This window comes from Atta colombica, unplaced genomic scaffold (assembly GCF_001594045.1).
Source record: "Atta colombica isolate Treedump-2 unplaced genomic scaffold, Acol1.0 scaffold11, whole genome shotgun sequence".
Lineage (NCBI taxonomy): Eukaryota > Metazoa > Arthropoda > Insecta > Hymenoptera > Formicidae > Atta > Atta colombica.
The window spans coordinates 1,040,541-1,065,501 of record NW_017259195.1 but is presented as its reverse complement, the minus strand read 5'-3'; the positions used below and the strand labels follow the sequence as shown (position 1 = coordinate 1,065,501).

The 24,961-nt window shown below is 31.9% G+C and overlaps 3 protein-coding genes across 4 annotated transcripts in view; 2 read left to right on the top strand and 1 right to left on the bottom strand.

Annotated features, from left to right (window-relative positions):
- LOC108693820 overlaps positions 1-11,215 on the top strand; it is a 72,096-nt gene extending 60,881 nt beyond the window's left edge. Inside the window, exons 12-15 of the mRNA XM_018202972.1 lie at positions 3,989-4,162; positions 5,693-5,942; positions 10,379-10,559; positions 10,989-11,215. Coding sequence (XP_018058461.1) covers positions 3,989-4,162; positions 5,693-5,942; positions 10,379-10,559; positions 10,989-11,135 — 752 coding nt within the window. The 3' untranslated portion in view covers positions 11,136-11,215. The remainder of the gene's footprint in view (positions 1-3,988; positions 4,163-5,692; positions 5,943-10,378; positions 10,560-10,988) is intronic.
- Positions 11,139-12,138, top strand: LOC108693819. The gene has a single exon (XM_018202971.1). It carries the CDS (start codon positions 11,211-11,213, stop codon positions 11,988-11,990), a length of 780 nt encoding a protein of 259 aa, XP_018058460.1. The 5' UTR covers positions 11,139-11,210; the 3' UTR covers positions 11,991-12,138.
- Positions 12,139-16,997: 4,859 nt separating this feature from the next.
- LOC108693788 (chitinase-like protein Idgf4) lies at positions 16,998-22,411 on the bottom strand. 2 transcript variants are annotated; one of them, XM_018202931.1, is made up of 8 exons: positions 22,362-22,411; positions 21,551-21,641; positions 20,984-21,113; positions 19,792-20,042; positions 19,250-19,553; positions 18,298-18,460; positions 18,172-18,210; positions 16,998-17,729 (listed from the first exon to the last, which is right to left on the bottom strand). In XM_018202931.1, exons 1-8 carry the CDS (start codon positions 22,385-22,387, stop codon positions 17,267-17,269), a joined length of 1,467 nt encoding a protein of 488 aa, XP_018058420.1. In that variant the 5' UTR covers positions 22,388-22,411; the 3' UTR covers positions 16,998-17,266. The 2 variants fall into 2 exon arrangements, with proteins under 2 accessions (XP_018058420.1, XP_018058428.1); XM_018202939.1 differs by lacking the exon at positions 18,172-18,210.
- Positions 22,412-24,961: the final 2,550 nt, after the last annotated feature.

The following is a 24,961-nucleotide window of genomic DNA, read 5'->3' as shown; positions in this document are numbered from 1 at the left end:
CCCCCCCCCCCCCCCCTTCGAAGAACATCAGTAACATTGAAATTTCTAGCCTGTGCTAGCTTAATGAGAACTTGTGCGAGTTTGACGATTCCATAACCTTAAACAACTTTGAGACTGAGAAATCAATTGAGAAATCGAGTGGAGAGTGAATCAGAGACAAACTGACTTCCACCGAAAGAGATCGCATGTGCGCTGTGATCGTTATTGAAATTTGATTGATCAGGGCGCGGCAGCGGTGGATCCACTTCCGGTACGCGACCCTTCGGGCAGCCTCTGGTGCTGATGTCGCAGGAATCACCGCCTTCGACGTCGGCTTCGCTAAGGACACCCGAGATGGACGTGCAAGCACAACGCGGCGCCAATAAAAAACGATGACAATGCGTCGTATCGCGTTGCATCGCGTTGTCTCGGTTGAATGACGCATTTGCGCGAGTGCATCCGTGGATACAAATCCTTTCGGGAAGGATTCATCCCGAGGACACCGTGGCGTCGCCGGTCTCGTCATTTTTCTTTTCGCTCGAGCACTATCGATTTTATTTATTCGTTTGTACAACTCGGCGTTACCCGATTTTCTTCCCACGATTCCGTACGAGAAAAACATATATTTGACGGACATTTTTGGATATCCGTCGAATATCCCGATAATCCCTAGATTTTTATGCTCTCATTTCCATCAATATAGATTAACTTTAATCTCGGTTCAATTCTCTTCATCTTTTTCTACAGAATTATAAAAATTCATTTCTATTAATGTAAATTAACTTTAATCTCGGTTTATTTATTTTTCATCTTGTCCTAATTCTTAGAACTAGAAGAAAATAAAAAATGTGAGTTAAAACTAAGATTCAAGTTTAATTCTACATAGAAATGAGCATTAGAAAAACATTGAGAGTATGTCGAACTGAGATTAAAAATTAATCTGTTAGTAGAAACAAGCATTGAACGTTCGTTTAATTGCTACATAAATTATTATACATGAAGGACTATTACATGAAGAGGACGTAATGAATATTTTGTGTTATATCTGTGCGCGATTCACGGCTATGTATAATAGCAGTATTAAATATTAAAAAGTCTAGAATGTTTCAGGATATTTAAAAATATCCAGTGGACATTTCTATTAAAATACGGACTAAATGTGTCTATTAAAACATATTTAGTCCGTATTATATATTGTACAATAAATAACATCATCTATACGTTAATTAATTATACTTCGACGTCCTTGACTACATTTTGTAACATGTTTGAGGAGATATTTCGCACTCGTTGATTAATAGACGCTAATGGATGACCACAGAGACAGCGAATATCGGACAGATGCGCAAACGTGGCTATTTGATTCTCGAATGTATCGATCCGGCTCTATATACATATAATAGATTGCTATATATTATATCCGGAGCAATCGAAAAGCAGATTCCTCACGCGATTCGAACTCATCACGAATGCATGATCATTGGAAATTTATTTCCCTGAAATAATTAGCTAGCTGCACGAAGAAGAGGCGGAAAAATACGATGAGATATATCCAGAATATAGAGAAAGAGCGTAGGATCACGCAGGATTGACGAGAAGAGCGCAAATACATGTTTTTAAATTGAACCTGATTCGCCCATCACGAAGTATTTGCCTATTTATCTATTCATACATACACATACACACACACCCATTCGACATTGCAATGATCATTTGCGACGATCCATCATGCTTAGGATTGTTTAACGGGAGAGCACCGTTCCAAAAGCTGTCATTCTGAATTAAAATATAAGTTGAATAAAAGTTCCAGTTTGATATACTAACTATTTTGAAACATAAACCATTTCGAAAATATAATATGCATAAAACGTAAATTAAGATACAGAAGAATTTGTCTGCAGGAATATCAGAATAAAGAAAATTTATTATTACATTTCTATTCGTTTTCGCGAATTATTAAATCATCATTTCAAGAGATTTCAATCGATTTAATTAAGGCCTTCTTTCTTATATTTTTCGTTCTTGTTATTTTTCGTTGATGTTCTTTCTTGGAGTGAAATCTCACTCCAAAAGAGTGAAAATACTGTCACTATTAAAAAAGAAGTAAAAATATTTGCATTCTTGAATAAAAGTGGCAGATTTTCACTTTTTTTGGAGTGAAATTCACTCTAAAGGAATAAAATCTTATTCCTTTAAAAGGAGTAAGATTTCTTTCCTTTGAAATGAATCTCATTCCAAAAGGGTAACAATCCGTTATTTTTATTCAAGAGTACAAATATTTTCACTCTTTTTCAATAGTGACAGTATTTTCACTCTTTTTGAGTAAGATTTCACTCCACAAGAGACAGTATAAATGATTTATAAATACGAATTTAAAAAAATTAAATTAAAGAAGAAAAATCTTGCTTTTTCATAGAAAACTTCAAAAATACGTTTCAATAACTGTATGTTCGTAGATATCGACTACTGTAACAAATTAAATCGCAAAAACAGATTTATTGCTTAAGTGAATAGAAAACCAATCGCAGCTTGTGGTTCGTATTTTACATATGTATGTAAATACAACTTACGGAAGACAATTTGCGCTTTGCTGTCGATTTAAATCGACATAACACAGCCATTATCGCTTTTTATGCTGATAGCGAGGCTGTTTTATCGGCTCCACTATGTGTGGGCACTGTATATCTTTCATTATCACAAACAAAATAGGATTTATTTCGCGTTTATTTCTATCACCAATATGCTGCTTAATCACTCAACATTTTTTCTCTTTCGTTTATTTCTATTTCATAATGTACAATATATGAAGTCAAAAACAATCTTAGGACAGTTGACCATGTAATTTCGTGTTATAAAATTTTAGAAACGTGCTTTTATCGGCAGTAGAGCGAAAGTAAATATTTAACAATAAGCTTAGAGAGACGTTGTAATGTCTTTACAACGATGCTTTAAGTTCATTGCGAGAGAAACGCTCGTTTTTTTTTGCTTCAAAAGACTCATCAGTTGAATCTTTGTACACCGAATATTGCAGTTTTTGTTGTTATAATTTATCGTTGTACAATATAACACTTGTACCATCGAAATACGCAATTAGGAGAAGAAGATTAAAAATATACATTACTTACAATTAGAATAATAGAATTAAAGGGTTTGTTATGCAGAGAATTATTATTTTACGCGCGCACATCCAGAATATTATTTGCGAATTTTTTCGGAAAGCATATGTAAATATTGTAAATAAAAATCTTATTTTCTGCAATTTCGATATTTTTCATATTTTGTTGCGAGTCGTGTCCCGTTATATATTGTGCTGCTTATAAGCTTTTTATTTCAGTATATAAATTATGTTAAGTAATTAGAGTGCATTTGTAAAAAAATTGCTTGCTCTGCTTGCTCGTACAGCCAGTATTTCCATATTCGACGCTGACGATCGATTATCTCTCTTTCAAGATAGATACCTTCACGAACTTTATTTGTAAAAAAAAGAATTTTACTTATAAAAATGAAATTATCTATCATTCAACTAATCTATCATTCAACTAATTATAAAAATTTCATTAATTATTCATTACTCTTTTTTCGGAATTTTTTATCTACAGTAGTCATTAAAGAGTCGCGAATGAAAATTTTAAAATAAATTTTATTGGAAGGGTAGAAATTGAATAAATATTCAGATTGAAATTAAATATTCAGATTTGGAATTTAGCATTACTAAATCAATTTGGAGATTATTTTAAGGTTAGGCTACTTATCTTTATAAAACGTAATTATTACATTTGTTAAAAAAAAATATTATTTTTCATTTTTCGTCAAATCATTTTTTATGAAACAAATTTAAATTGTTCATTAAAAGAAGATATATACATATCAGAACGGCTTAAATTTTCATAATTTCAGAAATTTCTTTTATCAATCGTGATTTATTATATCTAATTTTCGATGTCAGCGTGGAAAATGCAACTTTTATTGTGGCTAACACGTTTCTAACCAATAATTATGAAAAACCAAGCACCGCATAGTCCGCAACGTAGACGCGAGAGGCTGAATCTGCGGATGAAGAGTCTCAGTCTGGATTCTCCGGAAGGCACTGCGCACGTGCGTCGTCCGCGGGATTATTATGCCGCGGGTGCAAGAGAAACCACACCGCCTCGACATTCTGACAGTGGCAGTATCAACAGGCTGTGTAAGTAACCGCAAACGTAATATCGTGATATATAAGGTAACTCCGGCAAATATGCCGCGCTGGGATTTACGCCGCAGAAATCAGAAAAAATAGAAGGAGTGGGGGTAATTTTCCCGCAACTACTCTCTGTTACATGCCTTTATGTTATATTAGTATTGTGTTATGATTTCAGTTTCTTACTGTTAATATTAATGAAATTATTGTGAGTTGAATCGATATTTGTCACTGTGTTGAGTAGCGCCATCATAAATTATAATACATAAAATGATTACTGTAGGACGTGCAAAAGACTTAACGGTTATTTCGTGATCATGAGTGTAGAGGAATAATAAAGCATGTTGTATAACAAAATACAAGTACTTTGCTTTTTTGTTTGTTGTCTTGTATATCCCACCTGTTTGGGATTATACGGCATTTTTAACGGACGGGATTTATGCCCAAAGTATACAAAGTCGGCAGATTGAATTCAATGCAATAAACTCATTACATGAAATATATACCTCATGTCATAACACTTGTAATATATGTGAGAAAATTATTACTTTATATACATATTTATCATTTGTATTCCTTAATAAAACTTTATAAACGCATTTTATTAGTTATCGTGTCATTTTACAAATATTATTATTTATATGCATTATTTGTAAATTTTTCATGAGCCATACATATCTCCCCTCCTTTTATGGAGTAGTCATATATCTCACCTTTATGGGATATACAGTAAAATACAAAGATTTTAAAAAGTTCATTTTTTAATAAAAAAAAAATATTTCGGATTTCCAATTTTTTCCATAATAGTACAAAGTTTTTACTTATATAGTTCGTTTATTTTAAACATAGTAAATAATACTTAATAAATTAAGTTTCTGATAGATGCGGCATATATACCGGAGTTACTCTAATATTAGACTGGTACATGTAAAATGGATTGTTTTTATAAGAGAGCTTTCGATAAAACTATTTAAAAGCTCGTTTAGTTAAACTTGAATGTTTTAAGAATTTAGTTATGGAAAAATATTTGGGTTACGAAAGTTAATAAAATTTGTTCGTTCTCAATTATTCGCGTGTAAATATTTTGTAAATTTATATTTTAATTCTCGAATTTAAATTCTTAAAAAATTTAAATTTTTTATTAATATTAATAAAATGCAAAATACTAAAACATTTATATATTTTTTTATAACTTGCAAATCGGTACACGTAATCTTATAGTAATATAAATAGTAATTCGTAATATAAATCTGATACACGTAGAAAGAAAAATTAAAAACAAAATAAATTTTAATGAATTTAAGACATACATATATAAGTTTTTATATGCAAACAATTTTTTTTTATAAAAATTGCGTTTTATCTAGATAAATTCTGCAATTGTTTGCTTCAAAAGAAAATGATACAGAATATATTTAAGAACTTAAACTTCAATTTTACATGAAAACGCGAAATTGTCATTTTACATGTGTCAGCTTAATTAGTCTTTGAACAATAATAACGAGCCGCAAGTTCGCGTGCAAATGTTATTTCCAGCACCCTGCAGCCCGGGTCAGAGTCACGGAATGCACAAACATGTGCGAAACGCCATTCGGATGTCCAGTATGGAGCTACCGGACGATAATGAGAAGTCATACTCGTCGGCGAGCACGTCGCCGTGTCCATCGCCACACACCAATAATCAGAACCACTTGAATCCACCCGGCAAGCGTGTTCTGCCACCGAATAATCTCTACGTTGTTCTGTACAACTTCGAGGCACGACATCCAGACGAGCTGGATCTTAAGTAAGAACTTGTTTCATACTGCATAGAAAAAACCAGCGTTTCTCCATCCCTTTTTATAAGCCCTCATATTAACAATCTAATAGTTAGTTATAAACATGAATACTTTTATTTCAAAAAGATAAAATATGCCTGAAATAATTGTTTTATGTATTTTTTTATACATTTATATATTTTTTTTTATATGTACTTAAATATTATATGTAATTAATTATAAGATCAGATTTATTCAAATTATTTGGAATATTTAGTTTATTTTACAAGTAATTTGTGCAATTATAATTTTAAAAAAATATAATTCAAAAGTAATTATAACAATGTACGTATCTTAAACACTCTTCCGCACGCAAGTATTTGTAATTCCATTATTAAAATTCTTGCATGCAACGACAAAAAGTATTGCGAATGACGCGACATTGATCGTAAATAATTAATTAATTAATTGACTTACCAAATCGATGTACTGCCAGCTGCTTCTTCACTCCTTTTCTTCTCTGCTACTCCGCTGATTCTAGCTTATCCTTTCAGCCTAAAAATTCATAAAATTAATAATTAGCATACACTTATCATTAGATAAACTAATAAACTTATAAAGATTGCTCATTGTTTCAAATGACACTGTTGATTCATTCGCGCACTTTCACTTTTTTTGATTTATTCGCTCGCTGCATTTTAATTAGGGTTGGGTAGTAACTAGTTAAAATATTAAAAGTTAAAAAAAAAGTTAAAAAGTTAATAACTTTTAGTTTAACTTAGTTAATTTTAAATGTATTAAATTTTAACTTAACTAAGTTACTTTTAAACGTTAACATTTTAACTTTTTTTTAATTTAAACAATTTTTTTATCTCTTTTAAATATCTTAGAAAAATATAATAAGACTAAGGGCGTATATTCGTAATCTCTTCATATTTTAAAACCATGTTAAATAATTTCTTAAGATGCTAATACAGCCCTCTGATTGGTTTATGCAGTTATGTCGTAAGCCTTAGTCCGGATCTATAATAGATGTTTTAAGCCTTAAGAAATTGACCAATTACAGTCAAATATTCTTCTCGTATTCGATTGTAATTGGTCAAGTTCTTATGGCTTAAGACTTATAAAAGTAATCACTGATTTTGTATCTCCTTTATGTGCTGACTGTTTTTTCAAAGTTTATAATTTATATAATTATATCGTTATGTGTATGTACTTATATCACATATGAATAAAAAAAATTAAAAATTTAATTTACTTAATAATCTATATTGTAGTTATTTAATCTCATTTTAAGAAAAATTAGGACATTTTGATCTAAAAAATAATTTTTTTCAAAATTAACTTTTTTTTAAACTTAAGTTAATTCAATATTGACTAACTTACGTTAATTTTTTATTCCTTCAACTTTTAACTTAACTTCATTAATTTTATAAAGCCATTAACTTTAACTTTATTCAATTAAAAAAAAACATTAACTTACGCAACTCTGATTTTAATGTAATAGCGAAGTTAATAAATACAATTATGTCTCAATTAGATCACTATATAATCGTCGCCCGTTATATTTTCTATAGCATTCCAAACTATAAGAATAATCCATATTACTGACGCAATATTCTTTATTCAGCGATATGGTCGCATAGATTTCATTCGATGAAATTATCATAGGTATATATGACACGATATAACTTTATTCAACAACTTCAATGATCGCGCGGAGTTTACTTGATGAATCTGTCCCGCTAAATGTAGCAAACTGCAGTTCATTCAACGGCGGATTTTTCATTAAACGGGCTAGATCTCGCGTCAAATTAGATACTCACTACTACAAGAATCTCGTAAATCAACTTATGTATACATTTGTGAGCTCAAAGTATATCAAAAATTCAAAGACGTCAAGAAAATACGTATTAACGGCACGCTACTCGCCGACCATTATCCTATCGAAATTACTTCTGTCAGTCAATTCTGCTTTTCTCCTCCACATTTCCTCAAGGCTCTAGGTACACTTACAAATTCGAACAGAAAGCGGACGGATAGATGGATGACTGGCATCAGACACGATCATGTACGTTCGACTCACGCACAACTCACGGTTCGAAATCATCATCCGTCACTCAATCCGACAACTCTGACAAGGCTGACACTTGCAAGACCTGTTACGAATAAATTGCAAGAAAACGCAAAGAAACGCTGATTGAATCCAGAGTATCTGGATGATTGACAGCGGGCAACGTAACTCCATACTGTCAATGGACGAGTTCAAGACGACAAAATATCTAGGCATGCTTACTGAACGGTTGAATTGGTTGGATCTATAAGTAACAACCAATTATGTTCATTTGCTCGGCGAGCAAGCTAGCCGCTTTGTCAATCTGAACGTGCCTAATGGGTGCATCTAGATTATCTAGAAGCACAACCGCTCACCGTTTAATGAGTTCTTGCATTTGATTGGCATATTCCATTAGATGTAAAAATATAGACCAAACAGGTACAAGAGATCATTAAATGCTCAGTAAGCGATCATGCTTCTGGATGCACCTATGGGATATTTTATTAACTGAGATATCTCACTTTTACATTCAGATTAAGTTAATTACAACAGTTTTAATGCGCACCAGTTCTGCCAGTGAAAAATGCTATTACCATCACTCCCGTCGGCTCCGAGTTGGCAAACAGGATAACGCGCGGACCAGTGAATGAACGCATTCAAATTTACAAAGCGGCTAACCTACTTGCCAAGCAAATAAACATGATTAGTTGTTACTTATAAATCCAACCAATCACATTCAATTGCTCGGCGAACAGGCTAGCTGCTTTATAGATGGCTTGAACACATCCAATATTTTTCAAGATTTTTCAGAAAAACGATATTTTCATAGTTCCGGTAATAACGATAACGGCGCAGCAATTGTTTACATTTTGCGTAACAAAACAGTTGTGTTTCAATTGTTGTCAACGAATATTATATGAATATTATGTATACACCGTTGCGCCGCGCTGGTGCGAAGCGAGTCAGTTTGAAATAGGGAACGTGACTTGAGCGTTCCGTTCACGCATGATGCACATGCTGCATTATTTATCCTTGTTATTCACTGAATATTAAACAAGGATAAATGATGCATCATGCGCATCATGCGTGTAACGGAACGCAGCCTTGTATACGCAGCTAACTTCATAGTGACGCTATCTTCCCGCGCGATTTGGAACGCGCGAAGTTTCAATTTTGTATTTGTGCAATAGCATTGAACGTGGCAAGGAATAATAATATCGACGTCATAATAACATTAAATAAATCATAATAACATTAAATCGAGTATGTAATTACTTTTATATATATAAGCGGCTTGTTACATAATCTCGCGTGAATTAACGTAGATGATTCATTGATATTGAAACAGATATACAGGATGTTCCATAAAGACCGTAATAATGTTTAAGGACAGATTTCCGAAATCATTTGTGAGACGAATCTAATGTCGAGAGTATAATAGTTTTTAATTACAAGCACTTAAAGTTAATTTTTAAATTATAAGCATTTAAACTTACTTTTTAAGATATAAAAGATGATCCGGGGATCGAAGGAGAGAGTATAATTTTCTTATGCATTAACTGTAGGTATTTAATAAAATAAAATTCCTGAAACATAATTTTTATTGATAATTTTTATTAATATATAATGATATAGATATTAGATTTTAATTAAATGAGAAGTTTTATGATCTCAAAAAGATTACATGTACTCTTAGAAGAATGTGGCTGTTACCCTAGTTGCAAATATTTTTGCTGTTAAGCAAAAATATATAGCATTTTTATAAGATATTCTATATTTATCTATATTTATTTATTCTATATTTATTTTCTATTTTTATGTGTCAAAAAGATGGTAATACACTGTGTATCGGCGATACTCCATGGAGAAATAAAAATCAGATTGACGTCGATTAGACATCAATTAGATGTCACTTAGGTGTCACTTAGATGTCTGTCAATGTCTAATTGACGTCGATCCGGTTTTTTATTTCTCCCTAGGACATGAAGCGTGTTAATCTGTCTTATGAATGACTGCAACGCCAAGCTTTTTTCTCGATTTAAATTTGAATTTTTTATTTATTCCCATTATGTGACGTAATTTTAACTAGCACCATCATATTTTTCACCTCAAAAACTATAAGAGTAATGATATCGGTTTTACTTTTCCCGAACATAAAAGCAAGTCTTTTAATTTATAACACCCTTTTCTGATATTAACAATTAAAATATGAGGAAAATTTTGCTTTTGTAATAAATATATTGTATATCACGATTTATTACGCAAGAATAACTATTTCGTTAGATTGTTCTCTTTTCTCGTGCTCGTATATTATAACAAATTATAACTAATTTAATATACGCTCCAATTAATGTTCGATACTATTCGTGTGTTTGATTGCGGAATGTTGGTTTACGTACGTAATTACAGGGCCGGTTACAAAATCACGGTAATCGACAAATCTGAGAAAGATTGGTGGAAAGGCAAATGTCTTGGTGGCCGTATTGGTTATTTTCCAAGTGCGTACGTTATGCGAGTGGAATCTGGTCAACGAACTCTTCAGGTCACACGCAACTTGCAACTGGCTGATCAAACTCTGCTACGAGATCAGGTATTTATGTGCGTTGCGTGGTGTTAAAAATTGTTTAAAACAATTCGTGAAGTATTTAAAAAGAAAAATCACCAGATTTTCAATTCGCATTGCCTTAGTTTTACTTACGTCAATATTTATTAAATTTTTACATTTAAAAGAATTTTTACAGGGTAGAGCTTTTTTGTTCATTTCTTGTGATAATGTTTCTGAACAGTACATATTGAATATTTAAAGTCGTGCTTGTACTCTCAAAAAGCAATCATGATTGTATAAAGTAATTGTAATCACGACACTGCAAAGAGGTATTGTTTGCCGCCATATTAGTTTAAGTTTGAAATTGACAGAATAGCTCCACCCTACTTTGAGAAAGCGAATGTAAAAGTTTAATCTTTTCGTTTCGTTACACAATGTATATATATACATATATATATATATATACATATATAGATCGTGATCCAAGTGGGCGAAGAAATGGATGGGGTGGCGATGGTAAGATGCGCAGCGGACGTGCGTTCCGCTGATCACACGGGCAAGGAGGGCGACGTTCTCTACAAGGAAATTCTCTGCCCTCTCAAATATCTGCAGGAGGTGTGACGACAGCCTTATCATCACCAAGTCGTACGAGGCGGTAGCGTCATTGTGAGCAACGAACGTCGACATTGCACCGATATGCGTGATCGTTTCTCGATGCGTCGTCATGTTGCTGAGAAGTATTACGATTGTCTGCAATGCGCCGAACAGTGTCGTCACGTAGACAACAGTCACTGCCCCAGCGGCAGTGGGAACAACAACAATAATTACAGTAACAACAATAACGGCAAGAACGACGGTGAGGCCGTCGCCGTTAATCATCGGATTCGCGGTAATTATCATCTACCAGCCTCGAGTGCGGAGTTGTATCTCGACGAGGAGGCATCGATGTCTCCCGACGAACTCAGGAGAGTTCGGAGCACGAGAGGCAGTCTGAGCAAATCTTTGGCGAGGCATCAGTCAGCGCACCTGACGCCAGCCAAGAAGAGATCCTCCTTGGCACGACCGGTTCGCGTTCACGACTCCTTTGTGCAGCCGAGACGACCGATGGCCGAGGAGGACGGTTATCAGGAGTCGCAACGCGATCAGCAGACGTGCAAGAACCCATGGTGGTGGGAGCGCCGGGATCAGCAGGAGCCTAACACGTCGAGCTACAGCTATCATCGCGACACCGAGGACGGTAACGCCGGTTGGCCTATTCGCCTGCGGCTCGAGCAGATGCTAGAGCTGACGTTGCCGCAGACCAAGCGGAAGAAGAAGAAGAAGAAAAAAACGGCGACGGCGACGATGATGCTGATGAAACAGCAGCAGCGCGGCAGGCACGGCTTCAAGGATACTGAGAAGCTCCTCAAGGTACTCAGCATTAACAATGTGGACCAAGATAATAGGTACAACGTCAAACGATGTTCCGTCATGTAGAGATTAGCGTAAAATGAAAGAAAAAGAAAAATGAAAAGAAAGAAACCAAAAAAAAAAGCGTGTAACAAACTTCTTAAGGAAACACCGTAGGACTCTGATACGCTCGTATCTGGAATCCTGCTTTCGGGCGTTACTCGCGGCCGGGTAGAGCCGCAAAGATCGAAGCTTCGAGTCTTTTGGTATACTTAATAATTTTCGGTAAGTTTTATTTTATTTTAATTCTTTGTTTCAGTTATAGAACGTGAGGAAAGACAAACGGGAAGTCGCGGCGCGACGAAAAATCTCCCGTATGCATTTATCTTCGTTTTTTATTTATATATTTCAGTTTTGCTTATAAGTGAAAATTGTCTGAAAATTTTATTTGTTGTTTACATTAATGAGCGCTTTTAGCACAATGTTTAGCTTGTAACTGTTGAAAGTTTTCGTGATGCTAATTGGATTGTACTTTTAGAGAAATAGCCCTATCTCGGTAAAGAAAATTTCCAACAGTTGCAAATTAAATGTTCTACTAAAGGCGACTAATTTGTATATTTTGAGTCGTAAGTTATTCTTGTAGTAACGGTGTTAGATATCGCTAATTGAAAGGAATTGCAAGTATTCATTTTTGTTTTCCTATTTTTCTTTCTAATAATTAATTCTTTTAATAATTCTAATAACTTTTCTAATAATTTTTCTAATAATTTGCAATTTATTATTGTCCCATATTTTTTAATCTTTTAGTCTTAATTTCTTTCATTGTACCATTAAGTATGGGTATTAATAACGAGAAAATCTTTGTCATTACGCATTTTTCCGAAGCGTCATTTGATAACCATCGCGGCTTCGATAACGCGCAAAGCACTTCTAGAGACAAAAACTGTTTCCGTTTCATTCTTCCTAGCTATTTTCTCAGTTTGAAGATAGAGATTATTTCCTTTTAGCTATGTATCTACTCCGGCATCTCGAAATCCAATATCCCTTTATTGCTTTGATCGAGCATTTTTACTTTTATAGGACGAAGTGGTCAGTGTCGCGACTCAAAAGAAAAAGCTTAGTAATGAACGATTTATTCACTATTACCGCGTTGCAGAGTGAAAAATATCGCTTCGTCGCTTGGTTTAAAAGTCGAGAGCTATTTTATCTCCATATAATCGGAGCTAATTAATCGTTCGTACCCGCATTCGCGCAAAAGCAAACCAAGGATTAGCAAGGAAAAAGAGAGAAAGTAAAACCAATTTCATTCCACTAAACTGCCTGGGATCATCGCGGACGCTTAATCGCGAGCTCCTCCCAAGTTTTACGCGACAACATCACTCCGAATAATTTTTTATATCAAGAAATAACACCGATGGTATATCGTGTTGGGCGTGAAAATTATTCACGCACAGCGGTTTTGCGAATCGCTTGTTTGCGATTGGAGGAACGAGTGAATGAAGGAAATATATCGCATTTATGATATAGAGAAAGCAGTAGTTTCTAGAAAATAAAATTACGGAGTTTATACTGTTGCTTCCAATTACGTACATTTTAATTTTTTAAAAATATATAAAATACAAAATTAAAATATAAAACATTTCAATTTGTTTTTTAAGCTGACATTTATAATTAATTCTTGATAACGAGCCGTTTGCTTCACCTTTGACTTTCATTCATATTATTGCATTATTAAATTAACGACGAACCTAAAGTAATTGGCAAATAACAGTTTATATTTGAGAATAAATAAGAGATATTGCGATATACCTCCTACGTCCGCTTAGCCCTTCGAGTTGTCTCGTTAACAGCGATAGTCCAGAGAAGAGCAAATACCTACAAACAATGGATGTACACGCGTAATCCAAGTGCCATATATTGCGTCGCGACAGCATTAAAGCCTATAAAATCTAAGCATTTGAATGAACGTTCCAGTATTAAATACATAAAACAAGTTGTGTGATTTGACGTAATTCGTGACGCGATGATTCGAGATACGCACTTTCCCTCGTCGTGTCGTAGGCAACCCACAAGCATATAAATAAATAGATAAAGCGAACCCTTCTTCTGTCGCGAACGAACGTCACGAACGTCAGGGAGAAGAGTCGGTTCGCGTGAGCTCACTGCGCGTTAAAATCATACGAGCGATGAAAATGAGTACGGTACTAATCTCGATCGGATATAAAGAATCTTGCCCATTTTTATGTGGATTCTTTTGTCGATAACGAAGGTCAGCTAAAATGAAATTATATAAAATGAATTATATTATAAGATCAAAATGTTCCATAAATGTTCTTTTCATGTCGTTCCGAGATGTATTGCAATATTAGACACATTTGTACATATACATTATTAAAAATGTCATGAAATTTAATGTACTTTTAAGTTACATAAATTGAATTCAATTTTATAACACTAAATTATGTTTAATGTATCTGCAACTGAAAAGTATATTCGTATATGAAATTTAGTGTACTTTTTATAAAATTTTACGAAGTAAATTTTAGTGCATTTTTCATTATGTAGATTTGCATGAAATTTAACGTAAGTAAACGTTAAATTTAAGTTACTTACTTTATTTTCATTGATAATATCAAATATTTTTAATGTATCTATTTGAAATTTGCTTCCATTACATATAACGGAAGCAAATTTCTGTTTTTTTAACAGTGTATTTTAATTTAAAATATAAAGTTCATTTATTTTTTGGTAATTGTGCCGTAATATTTTTATGAATAGAATAATGAATAATGAATTAATTGATATAAATGAAACATAAAATAAAGTAGTACAATTTCGAACATAGCATAGTTCCGAATAAAATAAGATTTGAATCCAATTCTTAAAGTTCAAGTTTGATTTTTTTCCCATTTAATACTTTCTTCAGTAACACAATGTCAATCAAGATTACTAAACTTGAACTTTGAAAGTTGAATTTAAATTTTATTTCATTCCGAATTATACTATATTCAAAATTATCTTACCTTAGTCTTACCTTAGTTACTTTTTAAAAAAGCAACTTTTATTTGTTGGTTGTTTTTGTAGACAATTTGCTGAGTCTGTCATTTTTTTCAATGGATATCTTGATATAATTTATTCATTCTTTTATCCATTAATATATGATTCATTACTATATATGTGAAGAATCCAAAATAGGCAAGATTCTTTGTAATCGTCAAAGTAGCAAATTGCTTTCAATACTTGCGTTTTAATTCATTTCTGCGTTTTAATTAATTTGCATTTTTTATTCGTGAGTAACCACGAAGAAATGGTTCTGCATCGAATTCCTTACAAAAATTCAATTTAATACTGGCCTTACAAAAATTCAATTTAATTCAGTTTTTTTTAATACTGAAAATTACTTATTTTTATTATTAAAAGCATTATTAAGAACAATAATGTTTTTAATAATCAAATTAATTCATACCTTCCAGTATTAAATTTTTATAAGGGATGTCTAAGTGGCATTTAAGGAGCATTTACAAGAACTCCATCAGTTTTAACACGCGTGAATTTGCGAGGTGAAATAATCGTAGACCTAGAAATAGCGGGATTAAATAAGTATTGTCTCGTTATATGTTGTCGGTTATAATATATTCTCATGAGTGCCCTTTTTTCGTTAACGTAACTCTATCGCATTATCAACTGTAGCGTAGAGAGACATAAAGTTATTGACAAAGCTATCATTCCTAGTATTTTATAAAAAGAAATACTAGTTTTTTTTTATTGCCGATATTCATAGTCGGTTCTTATATTTAAGATCATTTTAAATACAGTCTTAAAATATTACGAATCAATCACAGAACTGTATTAGTATCTTAAAACTACTTAAGATGCGCTAATACAATTTATTACATACACTGAAAAAAAAGATTGGTTGCTGCAACAATTTAGATAGTAAAATATGGCATAGCATTTTTATATGATTGCAATAATCAGTTTTTGGTTGTAGCAACAAATTGATTGCTGCAACCATATAAAAATGATATGTCATATTTTACTAAATTGTTGCAGCAATCAATCTTTTTTTTCAGTGTAAGATTACTTAAGATAGTCTTGAAATCGGAATTGACTATAAATACCGGCCTAAGATACAGGATACGATCCACCACACAGCGTTCAGCACGATCAAGACGCGCGATCAGTAGATTGCGAGTCGAATAAATCACGATAGAATAATCAGATTTACCAACGATTCACTATGTGTGAGTATCTTTTATAATTTTATTTTGAATTCATTGTGTCGAGATAGGAGAGGAGGTTTGACTCGAACCGGCGTGAGAATGGCTGCGGATTATTAATTGTATCTGGTTTGACATAATCTTCGATGTTGGATATGTTAACGAGTCTATAGTCCGTTTACAGGAGAACCTTTGTTATACACCCGTGCAAATATATCGTTTGACCGGAAAAATAGACTGCACGAAAAAATATATTATCTATATAAAAAAAAAAAAAAATATATATATATATATATCATATATATGTCTCTATCTAGTCTGCAACTCCTAGTTTTTCCATCTTTCTATCCTTTGTCCTTTTCAGAATCAACGCTTTCTTATTTATCAGTGAATATAAAACAAAGAAACCGACGGTAGTTTATTTCGTAAAACTGTATAACTTTATCCATTTTCGAAATTAGATGATAATATATAAATTTTTTAATTTTATTTTACAGGCAACGATTTTAACATGCAAGTAATAATTGTATGCGAACTGAATTCTTACATCGAGAGAAAAATATACTAAATTTTAATAAATATTTGTTTTGATTTAATACTAGCTGAACATTTATTAAATGTAAACATATTTATTGATACAAGAACCATTAATTTGATTTAACTGTCATTTCTTTTTATGTAGTAAACATTTATTTATCGTAAGTAAATGTTAAGTTTAATCAAATATTTGTTAAAATTTAGTACATTTTTTCCCTGTATATGACAATATTAGACAATTGTGCAAGCAGAAACTCTTATAAGACGATTTTAGTGCACTCTTTTTACAGGATGAACTTATCTTTCGAAAATAATAGGGAGGATTAAGATCAAACTGTTTGAATAATAAAGCAGCGATATTTTTTTATTATCCTCACGTACAATACATTCGAAGTGCCGGCATCACGATTCTTATTAAAATTCTCTCGTTAAAAATTCTCTCATAAAGTCTTGATAATTCGCATTCGTCGGACAATACATATAAATACGACCATCGTACGCAAATCGTGGCCAGCATCAGAAATATTTTTTCCGAGCTTCCTTCAGTCGGATATTGATATAGATTCGAATTTCGATTCCGATTACTTCAGATCGAATCTTCGCTCTTTACAGCTTATATTTAGCTCCCCTAATGATAGGATACTTGTCACCAGTGCAAATACCCCGGAAATCGTCTAGGGACAGATCCACGATTGCCACACCACCGAGACCTTTGGATTTCACGAATGCAGCCTTGTTACCGGCGGTGTCTGGATCCTCGTAGCCTGCCCAGAGTCCCTCGGTTCCAGTTTCACCATTGTAAGACTGATAAGCGTAGCTGCCGTACTTCTTGGATGGGTCGCCGACTCGTCTCAAACGTCCCGCCGCGTGCTCGGTCAGTTTGGAGCACATCTCGGCATAGGACAGCAGTCCTGGTTCATTGGTGTTGGGCCCAGAAGCACCTGGACCGTCGGACACGATGGGCGGCACACCGGAAATCTGACTGTCTTCTGTCAACTTCCACGTGCGAGCGTACGTAGGAATACCGACGACGATCTTGCTACCGGGAGTTCCATGCTCCAACCAGTACCTGGGGAATTACTTTTGTTATTTCGATGCTATTCTTATCGAGCTATAAAAGAGATGGATTGTACAAAATGTGTCCCCGCTTTTAGTAGACAAGTTAGGGAGGCGCCCAGTATAAAAAGGAACATTTACATAAATATGTAGACATAATCTGTTAACTTCTGAGATGTTAAGATTGTTGATGAATATTTATGAATGTTAATGTATAGGTAGATATTATAAATAATAATTGACTTGATAAAAAATTATGCATCATATAATTTATTTACAAATTATGAATCACAAGCACAGAAAAAACATAATTGAATATGATAATTTAATGTAGAAAAATTAAGGAAAATAAAAAATGAGAATTGCATGTAAATTTACTAGGCGGGGTATATATACTGTATTTTATACGTATATTAAAATTAATAAGTGCATTACGGGAAGAAAGGTATGTTTACCTTGCTGCAGCGTCAATATTGTCTCCCTCGTCTCCGTAACTGCCATAAATTGATTGCGTTATGTTAAACTATATTTCGCGACGGGAAAATAATGGAGACGCATTGCGAAAAAGGAGGAAAACTTACCTTGTCGCAACATCGATATTGTCTTCCGCTACACGGCCGTAACTGGCATAGATTGGTGCCGTAAAGTCAGCTTCCTTTGGATTGCGTTCTGGTGTTTTTTGGTCGAAAGCGAAAAGATGTATGGCTTCGATATTGGGCGCTAATAATCTGGCGTCGTAATAAACTGTCAAAGAAAAATAATCATGTAATCATGTTTAAAACGTATAATTTACTCACAATAGATATCCTTTACAGAAATTCAATATATAAGTACTGGCCAATTTAATACTGAAAGACAATATTAATTACTTATTTTAAATATCAAAAGTATTATTGTTCAGTGCTTTTTGTTTCAAATAAATAATTACTGTTTTTTACATAGAAAAAGTGATTTTGAAGTATCAAAAAAAATTTAGATAGATACAGATCTTAAAATAATTATGTTGAAATCATAATCATCAAAATAAAATCATCAACTTTTATTTGAAATATTTTTCTCTAAAATGTATTGTTCAAAAGATATTTGAGATTATCGTTGGACATCCTGTATATTCTTATATTAAGAATATGATAATTTAGATAATTTCCCTCTTAAATTAAGAATCTTAAATTAAGAATCTTGGTACTTATTTTAGAAGAAAACATATTATACGTAAGTGAAATATTCTTAAATTAAGAATACAATTTTTTCGGTTGCTAGCAACTAATTTGAGCGCCCTAAATTATTTTGATAATCAAAAAAATTATTTTTAGATTTGTATTTAGCTAAATTTTTAGACATTTCAGCAAAACCGTTCTTTCCGAATAGTAATAAGTTGATTATTAGGTTTCTGTCCTATAAGATCTTTTAAGGGACTGCTTACCATCAGGATCACAAACAATAATTATTAATATATAATGTTATATTATTAATGTATAATATTAAATTATTAATTTTATTATTAACTAATTATTGCTCACTTGGAATACTAACCGGTAGAGTTAACATGAGGTAACACCGTGAGAGTCAGAGCTTTGAATCTCGGTCTGAGTTGCGCTTTGAGGTCACGAACCAAGATTGTGAAACCATCGCGATGCTCCTGCTCCTTCTCGTCCTTGAATTTGCCGTAGCCAAGTTTGTTCTTGAGACCGTGCCAGAAAGAACCGAAAGCGCTACGCTGTTTTTTAGGTCTGACTGGTGGGAACTGCCATGCCAAGTCAATTCCATCGAAGTCGTAGTCGTTCAGCAGCCGGTTTACAGAATTGATGAACTTTATTCTGCTTTCTGAAGTCTCGGTCTATCGATTTCAAAAATTTTATTTTAATTCTTTATTTTAATTCTTTATTTTATTGCTTTTTTGTTAATTGCGATCTTATTTCATTTCTGAACGTATCCTTCAATTACTTTAAATTAATAATTAATAAATTTAATTAATAAATTAAATAGATACGAAGAGTTTTACTTTAATCTTTTTCATTAAATATTAAAAATTGTTATCCGAAACAATAAAATCATAACATCGATATCGCACTCACCAACACGAGGTATTTGTGTTCTTCGTCGTAAGGATCTGAATTTCCCCCAACGCTCAGATAAATCTTCAGATCGGGAAATGATCGCTTTAACTGCGTGGCGAGTCTGTAATAGGAATAGCCCGATCCAGTATCTAAACTCGGCGAACCGGGAACAATCTCGAAGTCGGAATTGATATGAGCATATCCGTAAACAAGATGAGTACAAAGAGATAAGGCGGATTTAACATCCTCAAGTTGGAACTTCGCTGGACCTTTAAAAATAAAAAAGCTTTGTGAACATAAAGCGTATTTCTTGATAACGAGAAATAATTATTTTAACTGAAAAACCTTTGTGCATATGAAGCGTATATCTTGTAAATAAATAATTGTTTTAACAATTAAAAGAATTGAAGGCTAAAAGACATAAAAATCTAAATCTCACATTTATAATTTATGATATTAGCTTCTGGTTATATAAACATTATTGACTAGTGGAATGTTTATATTAGATTTACAATGCTCTTTGTGTTTGACTTTAATGTCTAGTTCAGCACAAACACAAAGCACTGATACAATATTCTAATAAATACAAGCCAGAGAAGTTCCGACGTAGAACTTATATTACTATTAGCTACAAATATTTGAAAATAGGAAATATTATATAATAAATTCAGTGAAAAAATGTTAATATATTTGTTTCATAATTATTTTAATTTTTAAATGTTAAACATAAAATAACATAATTTAGTAAAAATATGTTTTATATTAAGTACAATATTAATTGAATTTGAATTTACAAAATTTGTATTTAATGTTTGCTATTGCTATTTAAAATAAAAAAAAAAGACAAACAAAAAATTATCTTTTCATAAACGATTTACTTTTGAGTGTTGACTTAATAATAAAAAAATAATTTCAATTATATTATCTTATAATTATAAAAAAATATAAAACGTATGTTTTAATTTTTATTATTGTTGCATAATAAAATTAACAAACGTTACACCAAATATCTTATTTCTTAAATTCTTATTTCTTATTTCAAAATTTCCTTAAAAATATTATACATGCTTGATAGAATCTAATTCTCAAGAAGTAATTCTCAAGAAAATTGTTTTCTTTAGGTAATCTACAAGATTATGAATATTTCAACACAGGTTTTATGCGTCTCAAGAGTATGAGTAATGAATATAACTAGCACAAACGACCTCACCTTGCCTCTCGTAAGCGGTACTATTCCAAAAGCAGACTACTTTGTTGTGCTCATTAGGATCCGCACTGAACACTGCCTTGATGCACATCACCACGAAAACGACCGAGAGTAACGTCTTCATCTTCGCTGTCTGAAATTATATCGAGTCCGTAATTAATTCAATCCATCGAACAAATATTAAATGTATGTCACTTTGCATTAACCCAATTATTAATAGATTAATGCGATAATACTTTTATCGTGCAATTTTTCTGAAAATAAACGAAATACTTTATAACTTTATCCAAAATATTATATTATCACGATTACAGTTCAACAAAGAAATAAATAGAAAATCAAATGATCTTTGAGAATCAATAACATTAATCGAAACATTTTTTTTTCTGTTTTATACATTTAATTCTTCATTGCTTTAAAAATTTTATTTCTACGAGCGATATTTTATTACTCTTTCTAATTTTCAATGTAATAATTATTTCGTAACATTCTACGCTTTTATTCAATATTAAATAAATTTTTAATGTCCTTTATATAGATTATTTCCAATACTTTCCATACATATCTTACCTTTAGTAACGAAAGGAGCATACTGGCGCTCGCTTGCTCTTCGTCAGGGACTTTGAAACCTCGATCCGATCTTCGGTTCGCGTAGTGGGGCCTAGGAGATATTACGTCAGTCCCGTGATCATTCGTAAGCAAGTTTCGTCGATGTACTAATACATATATGTATATACAAGGTGGTCATGTGCAATTGTTACAAACTGTTTCAATGGAAAATCGTTGGAAATAGTGCACATTCACATCCTTACTTTTTACTTTTAAAATTATTTTTGGAATTTCAATACAATCACTTAAAAAAGTAATCTTGGAGTTATAAAGTGAAAATTATCTAAGTTCAAAAAATAGCTAAAATAGATAAATTTTTAGCAAGTACTGAATAATGTATTGCATCTAATCATATAGATAATAGAGAAATCAAATTTGTACTACAAATTTTGCGCGTATAATACATAATTTTCTATCAGACACAAAAAATAGTTATAATTTTAGCTGAAGCAGCAAAATATTTATTTGCGTAATTAATAAAATTCTGATTTTCCTCTGAAACAATTTAAAGTTTCTCATCAAGGATAATTTTAGCGATTAATAGTAAATAATAATGAAAAAAGCAAAAGTGAAAAAAATATTAATATTTCTTTTAGTTCTCAGATAAAAATTTTTCATAAATTATAGATATTTTCGAAAACCTGATTTTTGCGTGGATCACCTTGTATATTATATATATAATATGTGTGTGTGTGTGTGTGTGTGTGTGTGTGTGTGTGTGTGTGTATGCGTAAATCTTCGGCGAGATGAAATATATGTTACGAAAATTTACCAGATGAATGGTCCAAACTCACGCATATAAGCCTCCAAGGTCGAAGGTTGCAAAAAATATCTCTAAGAGAGACAAGTCGACGAGCAAACGAAGGAAGCTATCAACTGTATTATTAGTAATTATCGTGTTTCTCATGAATCAAACGATAATCAGGAAATTAGTTCAGAATTTACCAACGTAGCTGTTTTACGAACGTGATATTTCCTCCATTTTTCTTCTCTCAAATCTCTTTGTAAAAAAACATACATTTATAAAATGCAACTTATAAATAAATGCATTCAAATTTGTATTAAATTCACTCGTGATAAATTTGAATAAAAAAGAGAGCAACGCGGCAAATTTCTACACTCTGTATACCTAGGATAAACCTCCAAGAAATACTAAATTTTGAGAGCGAAGTTTCATCCCTGTAGGCTTTGAAAGATCGATCGCTGAAGCATACATAAATGATTTACGGTGGTTTCTCAATTTTATTCCGAGATACCTCGTGCATAAAACTCGCACGTTTACATCCACGAGTGTTCTCTGATTTGCAAATGATATTGATGCGGTGTTGTGTGCGACTCAGTTTACACCTTTGTGTCCGATCAGCTAAAATCACAGACTCGAAATATATTCTGCAAAACATAATTATTCTTGCGGAAAGTCGATGAATCACGTAAAATATCGATGAATTATTTAAGTCACGAAGTTACGTAAATTCCTACAAAGAATAAAAAGAATAGTTTCGCTAAATTATCTAAAACTTTGGTTATAATACAGATCTGAAAATAATTTTAATGGGCCATCAAAATAATTATGTAGGATACTCAAATATAATGAAAGTAAAAAGTTTTTTATGTTCTAATAACCAATTCGAGCATTCTACATAATTATTTTGATGGACCAACTAAAATTATTTTCAGAATTATTCAGCTAAAATTTTAAATATACTTTTATAAAATTGTTCTTTCTATATATAAATAAAAAAAAAAGTTTTAATATTATAATATAATAATAATACATAATACAATTATATTCACTATTCATTACATTTTATATTTATATTTAACGCAATATTAATAATTATACTAATTACATGTTGCATTTCTTGATACGTATATCTTTAATTTACTTGTTTTATATCTATTTTTGACAAACCTTTGAATTTTGAATATTAGGGATTCATAATTTCACCAAATAATCCCGTCAATTTCTTTCACCAATTTTTTACATGAGAAAGTGACTCACAGTGCGGTCATGCAACCTTGCGCGAAGGTCGCTAGTACGTGAGCACTTTTAATCTATAAGAAGACTCATAAGAGGATAATTGAAGACCACTTGATATATTCGTAGACGCGCTGACGTGAGCATCTTGTCTAAGCAACATAACTACATATCTTATATATCGATGTCTTCAAAACATATAGCAATGCTACTTGTGGCAATCTTGTCAAAATAAAATCTCGAGCGAAACCTCATCGATATATTCTATATATATTTATTTATTACATTTTAATTTTTTATTCAGTTCTCTGAAATAATGATGCGTAAATGTATTATAATTTGACAAAATATCAAATGATTCTTTTATACAATTTAATATTAAAAAGATTTTTCTTCCTTATAATAATAATAATTCAAATGAAAAAAGAAATGCTTTTATTTTTTTAATTTAATTAATATGTTTAAAATCATAAGATTTATAAAATTTATTTTATTATTATTCGATAAAATTTATTACATAATTTTTTACTTTTTTTTCGTAAATTAGTAATTAGTAATTATTAGAAACTAGATATTTGTCTGGAAAGTATATTACCACCGTCAAAATATATAAGATAATTTTTCAATCAAATTAATGACGAAATAATTGAAACGTTCGTGCAAACTTCCTTTAGCTATTCATTGGATTCGTTGGGTAACGCTGCCTAGGCGAGCGAATTACTGTAGAACATTTGATAGCCAGGGGAAATTATCGAGTTAAAAAAGATTAAAACGACGATTCATGCACGCACGAATCTAGAGTATGTTTGCGTTCTTGATTCCGCTGCAAAAGCCTGCCTGAAGCATGGTTTGGTTCACCGAGAATAAGGTCCGCGACGATAACTCGGGCAAAAGGTTATTAAATAAGTAAACTGTTTCTCTTATATTCTGGACAAGAAACGTGAAAGCTATGTGTTCACAGTACTTTTACATATAAACAATTTTTCTAGATGTTATGGAAATACGGGAAATAAAAAGCGCTGCAATGTAAAGAGCGGTGAAAGAATATTTTTGTATTATTTTTAATATTATATAATAAGCTAGAAAGAAAGAATACAATATATAATGCTCGTTTGCATTTATTTTTAAATTGTTAAGTTGTCCTATAATTTCATCAAATAAGAGAAAAAGTGTTACAAACTGTTTTAGAAAATAAATTATTAAATAAATATAGAATAAATTCGATTTTTAAAGAAACTAAAAGAAATTTAAATATGAAAATTTAGATACAAAATTATGGCATATATTCATTAAAAATATATTAATTGGAATGTATTGGAGTATAAAATTAAAATTAAAGTTATAAATGGATCAAAATTATCGTTTGTTTATAATGAGTGGAATTTCTATAAAAT

Excerpts from the sequence above, each read along its gene's own strand:
- LOC108693819 (XM_018202971.1), top strand. The coding sequence starts at position 11,211 with ATGCGTGATCGTTTCTCGATGCGTCGTCATGTTGCTGAGAAGTATTAC.
- LOC108693788 (XM_018202931.1), bottom strand. The coding sequence starts at position 22,387 with ATGCGTGAGTTTGGACCATTCATCTG. Across the intron at positions 21,114-21,550 it reads TGCTCCTTTCGTTACTAAAG|ACAGCGAAGATGAAGACGTT; the intron begins GTAAGATATGTA and ends ATATAATTTCAG. Across the intron at positions 19,554-19,791 it reads AACACAAATACCTCGTGTTG|ACCGAGACTTCAGAAAGCAG; the intron begins GTGAGTGCGATA and ends TGAAATCGATAG.